Source organism: Myotis nattereri (genome assembly GCF_964212035.1).
Source record: "Myotis nattereri genome assembly, chromosome: 15".
In the NCBI taxonomy this organism is placed as follows: Eukaryota; Metazoa; Chordata; class Mammalia; order Chiroptera; family Vespertilionidae; genus Myotis; species Myotis nattereri.
Genome location: NC_138090.1, coordinates 17,419,251 through 17,432,415, shown reverse-complemented (window position 1 = coordinate 17,432,415; position 13,165 = coordinate 17,419,251). Strand labels below are relative to the sequence as shown.

At 39.1% G+C, this 13,165-nt stretch overlaps 1 protein-coding gene across 1 annotated transcript in view; it reads right to left on the bottom strand.

Annotated features, from left to right (window-relative positions):
• Positions 1-13,165, bottom strand: part of HYDIN (HYDIN axonemal central pair apparatus protein) — a 329,140-nt gene that overhangs the window by 273,151 nt on the left and 42,824 nt on the right. The window contains exon 2 of the mRNA XM_081108072.1: positions 1,032-1,189. Within this exon, the coding sequence (XP_080964198.1) occupies positions 1,032-1,166 (135 nt within the window). The 5' untranslated portion in view covers positions 1,167-1,189. The remainder of the gene's footprint in view (positions 1-1,031; positions 1,190-13,165) is intronic.

Genomic DNA, 13,165 nt, shown 5'->3' with positions numbered 1-13,165 from the left:
AAGTCTGGAGTTACCTTAAATATGAAACCATAACCACCACAAAAGAGAATAATATATTTTTCTAATTAAAATGTAACTTGAGACTCGTTTTTAAAATGTCGTGTATACTATATCTAACATTGTAAGTTGTTACTGAAATTTCCTATAGCATGTAGTTTATAATTCAATTCTCACCAAGTCATTATAATTCATTAACAATATAAATATTTTTAATATTGAATGTCAACTGTTATCCTAAATAATAAAAGGCTAATATGCAAATCAACCGAACAGCAGAACAACCGGTCACTATGATATGCACTGACCACCAGGGGGCAGACGCTCAACACAGGAGCTGCCTCCTGGTGGTCAGTGTGCTCCCACAGGGGGAGCACTGTTCAGCCAGAAGCCAGGCTCATGGCTGGCGAGTGCAGTGGCAGTGGTGAGAGCTTCTCCTGCCTCTGTGGCAGCGCTAAGGATGTCCGACTGACGGCTTAGGCCCACTCCCCATGGGCTCCCAGACTGTGAGAGGGCGCAGGCCAGGCTGAGGGGGGGCCCTCCCCCCTGGAGTGCATGAATTTCATGCACCAGGCCTCTAGTTTTAAAATAAAATATATAAATATTTTCATTTTAAAAGAAAAAATCATACATTTTTCCTAAAATACAGTCATTATTTTAATATTCTATGTTCTACAAATATACAAATGAAAGTAACTCTTGCCAATTAACAGGTTAATAGAGTGTTCTGGTTAAAACCTGTAAAATTCTGATATTTGCTTGCTTTTTAACTACACAAATGGCAGCTTCATACAGTTCAACTAAATATTTGGAAAACCTAATAATTTGCTTTCACAGTCTTATTTCAACTGCTTGACTTAAGCATTTCAAGCCTCTCTTTCAATGCATGCAATTTCAAAAACTTCTGAGCCTCTAAGAGGTGCCTCTGCTCTGCAATGATTCTCTCTCGGATTCTCATAATGCCAATTAGCAGCTGTCATCCTCCTGAGGCGACTACATTAGGAATTTTACACTGAGATTCTCTGATACCTTACCATTTGGTTGACATCTTCTTCTTTAACCACCCTGGGACTCAGGGGTGGCAAAACCTTGCTTTGGAATCCTTTGAGCATTCTGACTAACCCCATCTGGACAGCCCCCATGGACTCCTCGAGTCTTCTACTTGTCATTTTTCGTTATTTCCTTTGCTCACCTAAGAGTGAAAAAAAAAAAAAAGTTTGAGAACAAATACAGTTAATTCCTGAATACAGGTCACTATTTTTTTTATTTTTAAACTTTTTCAAATACCGGAAGGTTTAAAAATACTGATCTTCAAAATTATATCAAATTCTTGGAACAAATACCTTAACCAAAGAAGTCTATTCCATGTAACCAGTCTAAACCTAGCCTTACCTCAAAACTTACAATCTAGGGATGGGCAAACTTTTTGACTCGAGGGCCACAATGGGTTCTTAAACTGGACCGGAGGGCCGGAACAAAAGCATGGATGGAGTGTTTGTGTGAACTAATATAAATTCAAAGTAAACATCATTACATAAAAGGGTACAGTCTTTTTTTTCAATAGTTTTATTCATTTCAAACGGGCCGGATCCGGCCCACGGGCCATAGTTTGCCCACGGCTGTTACAATCCCTTTTAGAAAAACCAAGTGATTCTGGGCAAAACAGAAGACATGAAAATACAAACAGTTCTTACATTTTGGCACTTTTATCTTTCCTGGATAAGTAAACACTAGCCAATAAATATATTCATCAATTGCTATTTTATCTGCTATTTTATCAATTTGACAATTGTCTCTCATGATATCTTTCAAACAGAAAAAACATAAGGGTTTAGGTCTTCACAGCTGGGCAGAGACTCAAAAAAAGGCATGAGATGAGATGGGAAATGGGAAGTTCCCAGAAAAGTTGCAATGCTTAGTCATAAATAAGGCATTAAACAGCCACCCAATACCTACAAATCAAAGAAATATGACATTTCTCCTTCGCATATCCTTCTTTATACTTCTGGCAGGGCACTTGCAAGTTTGGGGGCCATTTATGACTAAGTAGGGATTTCTGTTTTCAGTAATAGCAGGCTAAGTTATTCATCCCTTTACCAAAACATAAACAAACAGAAATCCTAACTAAAAATGCTTGATACAACATCAAATAAAAAACCTTAAAATCATTAAAAAGTTCACAAGACAGTAAGGCATTACCAAACCAAAATGGAAGGGGAAAAGGTGCATACAGGAAAACAGATTTGAATGAAAAGTAATAAGGTACATTGAAGTAAAGCAGTAAAACACCCAAGAAAATAAATGTAAAATTTTTAAAAAGGAAAAAAGATTATAAAGAACAAATGATTGAAATAGAAGACAGTCAAAGAAGGTCTAACATGCTGGAGCCTAAGAAGAAGAAAAATAAAGTACTGAAATGGAACTAATATTTAAAACTATAATCCAAGGTCATAAGGGACCATTAGGTAACCAAGAAAACTGACCCAGAATGATAAACTCTGAGTCATATCTTAGCAAAACTATCAGACTTTAAAGTTTTTAAACTCCTGATAGACTCCATGCAAAAAAAAAAAAAAAAAGTAAAATAACTTACAAGGACAAGAGAATGAGATGTCACTGAACTTTGAGAAAGCAACCTGTGACATGGCAAAACAGAGGAGCAACATCTTCCCAAAACTTGAACATATGTAAGCCAAGAATTTTATATGCGTCAAAGCTCTTCTTCACTTATTAAGACGACAGAAAAGGAACTTTGAACATGCAAAAACGCATGTGAAGTTGTTCCCTTCTTGAGGCATCTACTAGAAAGTAGGCTTCATCCAGCCAAAAGGTGACTGGAGAACTTCAGCAAAAGCACTGACAATGAACATTTCCTGCGTTTGCTTATAGAGCTAAGATTAAAATGAAGTTGAGGACACAAGGAGAAGATTAGAATTTAAATATTATATTTTCAATCGATTCCAAAGTTGTAACATGAGGTTTACTCTTCCCACGCTTCAGTTTCCTCCTCCTATAATGGAGTAACAAATTGCCCCAAAACTTTGTAGTTAAAAAAAATTATTTTTAATAAATAAATAAAATTTCTCATTTCTTACAGTTTCTATGATTCAAGAAATTGAAAGGAGTCTGGGCTAGTTGATTTGGGTTGGGGTCTCTTATGAGGTTGCAGTCAAAGATGGCAGCAAGGGTTAAAGCCACCTGAAGGCTTGATTAGGGCAGGAAAATCCACCTCTGATAGGGCTCACTCGACCTGCAGGTTAGTCCTGGCTGTTGGTACGAGACCTTGGTTCCTCTCCTCGGCGCTGCTCGAGGGCCCTTGTGGCATAATGACTAGCTACACCTCCAGAGCAAGCAGTCCAAGAAACCGTGGGAGAAGCCACAGTGTCCTTTGTAACCACAGAAGTCACACGCCATCACTTCGGCAACATCTGTTGGTCACAGAGATCAGGCCCAGTCCACGTGGGAGAGGCCACATAAGGACGTGACTGCCAGGAAGTGAGGACAATTGGGAGTCATCGCGAACGCCAGCTACCACATTCACCGCATTCATTAATTATGAAGATTAAGTGAAATAACATGTGTAAAGTACTTCACAGTACCTGTTTGTAGTGTTGTTATTAGCATAAAATTTGATTTTTCTAAAAAACTGAAAATAATAGGGAAGATGCTCAAGTAAATGCAACACGACTTTTGTTGTCAGTGAGGGGTTCTCTGGGCACTCGGCACGAAAAGATTAATTTTTACTTCCTCATCCTGCTTCATCTTCTGATTTTCTCCTGTTTCTAAAGCTGCCATACTCCTTCGTTTCCTATTAATTTGATCTCTTTTCAATTGGATTACTTCAGATTTCCCAGGTTTCCCAGCGGCCTCTGTCTCTTCCCCTTGAAATGCTTCCTGAAAACAATCTGTCTGTTGCAGGACGTGTGACTTATTACATCTGAGGCACATAAAAGAGACAAATTTCAGAAAGGATCCTCTTATTTGACTCATGTTGAAGAAAAGAAAAATGAAGATGAATTTTGTTCTGGCCACCAAGTCCAAAGTGAGGAGGTAAGGGGTGGGGGTGGGGGGTGTCCCCACACCAACAAGCAATTCTCAGGACATCAGCTGGTGTCCTACAATTCAACTCAGATGCCACAAGTTAAGAATCCAGTCCTACAAGATTGCCCCCAAACCGCGCCACCACTCCCCCCCCACACACACACACACTTCAAATGCCAGTTGAAAGCCCAGGTTGTCACCTGTACTTCTAGCCAATGGCTATAAAGCAGAGGTTCCCAAGACCACCACCTCAGGTTCAATTAGTAGAGTGGCTCCCAGAACTCAGAGAAACATTCTACTTGCTGGATCACCGTTTATTATAAAAGGATATAACTCGGGAACAGACAGAAGAGACGCATAGGGCAGCGTATGTGGGAAGGGGCTGGGAGTTTCCATGCCCTCTCCAGGGGCTCCGCTCTCTCCCCAGATCTCATCCTGCTCATCAACTCTGTCCTTTGAGGTCTGTATGGAGGCTCTGTTTCATAGGCATGGATGATTAAGTCACAGGCCATTAGCAACTGATTCACCCTCCAGCCCCTCTGCTCTCCATGGACTGAAAGTTCCAACCCTCTGATCCAGGGGTGGGCAAACTTTTTGCTCAAGGGCCACAATGGGTTCTTAAACTGGACCGGAGGGCTGGAACAAAAGCATGGATGGAGTGTTTGTGTGAACTAATATAAATTCAAAGTAAACATCATTACATAAAAGGGTACGGTCTTTTTTTTTTTTAGTGTTATTCATTTCAAACGGGCCGGATCCGGCCCACGGCAGTAGTTTGCCCATGGCTGCTCTAATCACAGGGTTGATTCTCCTGCAACCAGACCCCACCCTTAGGTGAGTTTCAAAAGTCACCTCATTAACGTAACAGAAACACCTTTATTCCACAAGAGAGTATAGGGGCCGGAGGTTGAATCAGTTGCTAATGGCCTGTGACTGAATCATCCATGCCTATGAAACAAAGCCTCCATTATGTTCACAGCAGCACAACTTACAATCGATAAGATTTGGAAACAACCTAAGTGCCTACCCATCAGCAGATGAGTGGATTAAAAACCGTGGTACATCTACACAATGGAATACTACGCTGCTGTAAAAAAGAAGGAACTCTTGCCATTTGCAACAACATGGATGGAACTGGAGAGCATTATGCTAAGCGAAATAAGCCAGTTGGAGAAAGATAAATATCACATGATCTCACTCATTTATGGAATATAATGAACAACATAAACTGATGAAATAAAATAGATTCAGAGACACAGAAGCATAGAACAGACCATCCAACCTCAGGAGAAAGGGAAGAAGTAGGGGGGAGGAAAAAGGGGGAGATATCAACCAAAGGACTTGTATGCATGCATATAAGCATAACCATAACCCATGGACACAGTCTGGGTGGGTGGGGATGAGGGCATGTGCGGGGTGAGGAGGGGAACTAGTGGGGAGTGGTCAATGGCAGAAAAAAGGATTCATATGTAATACTTTAAACAATAAAAATTTTTTAAAAGAAATAAAAACCACCTTTATCACTCTCAATAATGAGGAAATTGCAAGGGTTTTATGAGCTCTGTGCCAGAAGGCTTATGAAGACCAGATTCATATTTCTTATTATAAATCACAATATCACAAGATGTACAGTGAAAACTGATTTTTCCTGGGCCTCAAATTACAAAAAGAACTGCTTCTCTACAGGGAAATGCCAGATGCTGGAGGCTTGTTCAAACTGTAGAAGCTTCCAGACAAGACACAGGCAGGAGAAAAGTCAAGACAGGCCACTCCAGGGCCATACAGGAAGAAGGCAATGACAGGAACAGATGGAGCCATAGGCACAGAAAGGACGTATTATTAATTTGTGAGCCCCAATTCATACCACTGTCATGACTTATACCAAGAATCTACAAGTGTTATAATTCTACAATAGATTACTTTCTCACAAGGGAATTCAGGGTGTTATCTTTCAATTTAATAAATGACAGAGTACAGTAGTCCCCCCTTATCAGAGGGAGATGCATTCTAAGCCCTCCAGTCTGAAACTGCAAATAGTACCAAACCCTCCACATACTGTGTATGTTTTATACATACATACATACCTTTTTCACTTAAAGGAAGCATTTTACGGCTTCCCTTTGGCATATCCAAATTACCAGCATCATTACTCTTGCACTTTGGAGCCATTATTAAAGTAAAATGCGGGTTACCTGAACGATACTGCTACAGTTAATATGGTAACCCAGACAGCCACAAGTGACTAATGGGCAGGGAGCATATACAGTGTGGAGACAGTGGACAAAGGGATGATTCATGTCCTGATGAGACATGGAGATTTTATCTCAGAATGGTGAATATTTAAAACTTATTTTTTTAAAAAATTATAAATTGTTTAATTCTGGAATTTTCCATTTAATTTTCAGACACTGAAACTGTGAAAAGTGAAACCATGAATAAGGAAGAGCTGCATATGCTATATGCAAAGCACTGTATTAGTTAACTATAAATAAAATCATATTGTTTTTGAGGAGTGAAGATGAAACTTAGTGATACCGCTATTATTTCTGGAATAAGCACCCAGAAATCTAACTGGATTTTGACTGCATATCTGACCACATTCAGGTTTGGTCACATCGCTAAGTGAAAAGTGTTGCTGCAGTTGGACTGAGAAAGGGATTAATTTTGTTTTTAGTTCAATGAGATGAATAAAAAATAAAGTGATATTGTCTTTTAAAATATTTTATTGTGAAGTATTATATGCATACAAAAACAGTGCCTCCAATAGGTACAGCTCAATGAATTATTACAAAGTGAACATCTGTGCAATGATCTCCAGGGGAAAGAAACAACATTGCCAACAACCCAGAAGGACCCTCACACCCCCCTCTCAATCACTAAGCCCCTCACCCCACTAAAGGTAACCACTATCCTCATTTTTATAAAATACATTTCCTTGATTTTCTTTTATAACCTAAGCATGCATCCCTAAACACTATAGTTTTGCCTGTTTTTTTAGATCAATTAAATCAGACAGTATGTAATCATTTGCATCTGGCTTCTTTTGCTCTACTCTGTGTATCTATTTTGTTGCATGTAATCTGTTCATTTTCATTTTAAGTATAATAGTTGATTCTTCGAATATACTAATATTTATTAATCAATTCCACTAGTGGTTAGTATTTGGGTTGTTTTCCATTTGAGGCTATCCTACATAATAAAAGGCTAATATGCAAATTGACCAAACAGCAGAACAACTGGTGGCTATGACATGCACTGACCACCAGGGGGCAGACACTCAACTCAGGAGATGACCCCTGGTGATCAGTGTGCTCCCATAGGGGGAGTGCCGCTCAGCCAGAAGCCGGCTCATGGCTGGTGAGTGCAGCGGCAGTGGCGGGAGCCTCCCCCGCCTTTGTGGCAGTGCTAAGGACCCCTTGGCAGACATCCCCCGAGGGATCCTGGGCTGCGAGAGGGCATAGGCCGGGCTGAGGGCCAGCCCCCCCCCCCCACCCAGTGCACAAATGTCATGCACCGGGCCTCTAGTCATGCATAATGCCGCTGTGAACATTCTTGTAAATGTCTCTGTGCCCAAGGACAAGCAGAATATATATCTGAAAATTAAATTGCTGGATCATAGGGTAGACTTATCTTAAACAATGGAAGATAATGTTAAACAGTTTTCCAAAGCCATTGTACCTATTTATACTCTCAGTAGCAGTTTATGAGAGATCTGGTTGCCCCCAACTTTGTTAACACTTGCTACTAGCAACCTAAATTTTAGCTATCTAGTGAGTGTGTCATGATAGTTTATTGTGGTATTAATTTGCATTTCCCTGATTACAAATGAATATCTTTTCATATGTTTATCGGCCATTTGGAGGCCCTCTTGTGTGAAATGCCTAGTGAAATGTTCAAGTCTCTTGACTTTTTTCTATTGGGATATCTTTTTTCTTATTGATTTGTGGAAGTCCTTCTAATATTTTGGATACACGATTTCTGTCAGTTCTTGCCAATGTCTTGCCCATTCTAAAGCTTGGTTTTTCATTTCAAGTGGCTTCCTGGGCTGACTTCCAGTTCATTCCTACTCCTTCCAGGCAGCCCTTTGAGGTCCAAACCCAAAGAGAAGGGGTTCACCACCAGGCAGGCCCTCGTCACCAATCCTGCCGCCTTAACCCACGAAGATGGCCCAGCCTCTGGGTCTCTCAGCTTCTTCCTTGGAATTTGTGTGTGTTCTCAGGAGTTCAAAGTTTGAGGCTCACTTCCCTGGGTCCCTCTTTGCTCTAGACTCGGCCTGATTATTCTTCGCCATCTTGTTAACCTTTTACAGCCTTGAAGCAGGCTTTTGTCTATAATCTGTCTGGTTTTTCTAGTTGCCCTCAGCAGGAGCATGAATCTGCCTTACCTAGTCCACCATTCTCAGAAGCAGAAATCGTCATTTACTGAGTGTAGATGGTGTAAGGGGAGAAATTCTATTCCATGCCTAGATAATTTTCCAATAGGAACATTTAAGTTGAAGATAAAATGCAAAAATGAAACACAATACAATAGAACCCAGAACTAGCAGAAGTCTACTTATAGCACTGCTCAGATGTCTGAAATTAACCTGGATAATCTATTCATGACCCCAAATCCAAGATTTATAGAGCTGATGTCTTGACTGTCAAGGTACTAAGTTGAGATACAATTACTTATAATTACCAATTACTTACAATACTGTTAGGTGAGAGGGACACACAGTGTATTAACACTGAATAGCTACTTGTAAAACTTTAATGGCCAAAAGTAAACATTTAAAATTTGTCTACCAAGCAACCAGGGGTATATTTTCCAGCCCCTTCTCACTTAAAGAACCAAAAAAGCAATAAAATTTTTTAAAGGTATATTGAAACAGAGACTCTCTGAGATTAGCTAAATCTTCTTAGAAAGAGTCTTGATCCATGTAGGAATCTAGACTGTGAGACTCACTGTCGCGGACACCCTCAGATAACATGGTAAACTGCATAGTTCTCGTCTCTGGAATGCCCATCTTCTCCTTCCAAGTCCATTAACCCTACTGGCACATTCTGTCCCCTTCTTTCCGGTACTCAGGCTGCCCTGTTTCCCCTGATCAAACTACAAGGTTATTTCGAGGTAAAAATCTCTGGAACTCTCTGTCCATCCCACCGCGTTTCCCGGGATATGAGCTTGAAGCTGCTGGCAGCCTTCTTGCCCCATGAGAGGAGAGGCTATCTAAGAATGAAGCCACAAAAATGAAAAGCAGTGCCAAGACACTGTGTTCTGGTTACATCATTTGAATCCTTAGATCAAGCCAAGAACTTATGAGTTATCTGAGCCAATTAATGTTCCATGACACAAGTGTCATCTGAGCTATATGCTGTGGCCAGTCTCTTGACAAAGCCAATTCCTTATAAATAATTGCAGTCCATCTATTATTTGTAATGTATTACCATAGCATGAATAACTTGGAAGCCATTCAGACTATTACTTGCAAAATCAGTTTCTGATGGTCTTGTTCATTTTGTCAAATACGCTAATTTAAATGTAGCAGGCGAGCTATTCTAAATCCGTGTTTGCCTTACTAAAATATAATAACTTCTCATTTATATACCATTGACTTTGTCACCGCCAAAGTCTAAAGACCAGGAGGCTTGCAGTAACACACAGCGAGAATGCCTTTGGCTTCTACAGCTATTACACATGATGGATGTTCATTTGGAGAATTTGCTTCAACACACACACACCACTCAAGGTAATCTATCTTATAAGCTCCTTATAAATGTTAGGCAATTCATATTATTTCATTGCAGCAAATTAATAAGCACGTGTATATTTATTTATAAATTTGCTGCAATGAAAGACAGTAAAATTACCATTAATTGCTAACTAAAATTTCGTATTTTGGATCCAACCATCCAATGAGGGCTTATTCATATTTTAATATCAACAACAGATGAAATGGCCCCTTCCTGCTGGTTTAACAAAAATTAAAATAAAATAAAAAATATTAGTCGTAGCTGGTTTGGCTCAGTGGATACAGTGTCAACCTGAGGATGAAGGGTCCTGGGTTCGATTCCTGAGGACGTTGATATTTCTATCTCTCTCTCCCTCTCCCTTCCTCTCTGAAATCAATGAATATATATATATATATATATATATATATATATTTCTTTCTTTCTTAAAGTTGCATCCTACCATTTCTTAGTGATTTCTTTGTGGAAGAAATCTAAGCAAAGAAAAATTTGGGGTGTTTTAATATATTTTCCTAACACAGCAATCCCAATTTCAATTGAACTTTTCTCCAGTATGCTGTATCAATTCTTTTAATCTATGAAATTTTCTAAGATGAGGAATGTATCTTCTTGTATATCTATAATAGGTTTAGTTTTCTTTTTAAAAATATATTTTATTGATTTCAGAGAGGGAGAGATAGAAACATCAATGATGAAAGAGAATCATTGATCGGCTGCCTCCTGCACACCTCCTACTGGGGATCGAGCCTGCAACCCAGGCATATGCCTTTGACCGGAATCAAACCCACGACCCTTCAATCCACAGGCCGACGCTCTATCCACTGAGCCAAACTGGCTAGGGCGGGGTTTAGTTTTCTTAAATCTATCTATCTTACTTGAATTCAAGAATGCATACCCAATTAGGAATACTCTTTAACAGCTTTTAATCCTTTTTAACAAGATACTCTTGTAAAGGACTTCTTTTGTCTGCCCAGTATAATCCCCCCTCCCAGTTTTCCTTCTCCCTGTAAGAACCCACTGCCCTGTCTGGAAGGGGCAGGCAGATCTGACCAATCACAGTATCCTATTCTCCTATGCTCTGATTGATCTTATGACCCTAATAATGCCAATCAGAGTTCTTTCCTTGAATGATAGCTGGATTTTTTTCTTTGGGCTTGCTGGGCTGAAATGAGTTTAAAGCTATTGACAGCATCTTTTTCCTCACATGGAGATGGCTTTCTGCAGAAGAAAGCAAGGAGATAAAAGCAATGACCCAGTGATTACACTTCTAGGAATATATCCCAAGAAACCAGAAACACCAATCAGAAAGGATATGTGCACCCCTATGTTCATAGCAGCACAATTTACAATAGCTAAGATTTGGAATCAGCCTAAGTGCCCATCAGCAGATGAGTGGATTAAAAAACTTTGGCACATCTATGCAATGGAATACTATGTCGCAGTAAAAAGAAAGGAACTCCTACCATTTGCAACAGCATGGGTGGAGCTGGAGAGCATTATGCTAAGTGAAATAAGTCAGTCAGAGAAAGATAAATACCACATGATCTCACTCATTTATGGACTATAATGAACAACTTAAACCAATGAACAAAAACAGATCTAGACACAGAGAAGCATCAATCACATGCTCAAACCTCAGAGGGAAGGTAGGGGCGGGTGGGGGTAAGGGGGAAAGATCAACCAAAGGACTTGTATGCATGCATATAAGCATAAGCAATGGACGCAGACAACTGGGGGTGAGGGTGAGGGTGAGGGCGAGGGCAAGACTGAGGGGATGAGGGGACAATGGGGGGATAAAGACACATTTGTAATACCTTAATCAATAAAGAATTTTTAAAAATGTGAGCAGGACGGGACGGATGGATGACAGGAGGGAAGAAAGATGAAGATAAGTGAATCAGAGTGGTATTGAAAGTAGTTCTAAACTATGAGGCCTTGATATCTGTGGCTCATCTTTTGATCCTATGAGTCATCCTAGTATCCTAACTAAATGGACTACTAAATTCCCTAATTTTACTAATCTGTATTGAAGTTTGAAGTAAGTTTCTGTCACTTGAAATATAGAACTTATGATAATTGTTATATTGTTATATTTCTGCATGATAATTGGTATATTTTGATGATTAGATTTTTAGAAATCATACATTTACCTAAAATTTACTCTTGGAGTTTACTAGGAAAATCTGCAAATAACTACTATGCAATGGCATGAGTTGCTATTTCTAAAGCAAACTGAAAATGCTTCATTTCTATCAGAATAGGAGAGAATAAGCTTATATAATATATAGAGTAATTCATTTGTACCATCAAATATAACATCAAGGATGTCTAGAAATCTGGAAACCATTAAAACTTATTGGATATTTGGATTAGGTAACCCAGAATACATAATTCTATATGTAAATTATTCTGCTCTTAGTAAGCCCACATTTGAATATAGCTAGCATATAGCCAGGTCTTTGCAGAAGTTCACATGGATCCAAAAATTCTGGCTCTTCCAGAATTTGTAAGTCCAGAAGAGATACCTGGAAATATTTCATCTTCAGATTTTGAAAAAAAATCCTTTATAGAAAACTGATGACTTTAATATGAATTTTTTCTAAGTATTAACAACTTGAGTTCTCTGCAAACATTATTTAAAAGTGATTGTGTTTATTAAGCAAATCCTTTTGACAAAAAAAAAAAAAATGCCTGGAATTGAATTTCCTTTCACAGAAAATGTTTGGAATCCTTTTAATAAAACCACCCATACACATAAGAACAAACTTGGATTTACTCATCGATCCTTCCATGACTCCAACTGACATCAGTAAAGAAAGGGGCTAGTGCTTTCATCAAGCTCCACCAGCCATTAGGGATGTGGCAATTCCCAGAAGCAAGTGAATAGCAAGATAGCTTGACCTAGGTCAAGTGAGTGCTCTCAACACTGATCACTGTCTCAGACATTCTCACTAGCACCTACTTGTCAAATGCTGCATGTCTACCTTTTATTACAATGCCAAATGCAATTCTTGTTATTCATATTGGATGGCTGTCATAACAGAATTCCATAATGAAAACCAATTACAGAGATTGGTTACGACTATACCATTACACTTGAGTTGACTGGCATACAATAGGGCCATTTTTCTTCTTTTGGTTATCACACTGGTAAATATTGACTATGAAATTCTTAGTGCATTGCTCTCACAGGGCTTGGCCAGATCAATTCCTATTAAAAGTATGAAAAGTATGTCTCTACCCTGCATCTCTACTAAGGACAACAATAAAATTTTCTCCTAAAATTAAAGAGCATTTTCACTTCCAGTAATGGCAGGTAACAGTTGAACCAACCACTCATGTAAACACAACTAAAAGCTCTAGTGAAAAATTTTTTCAACTAAAAAAGTTTTAAT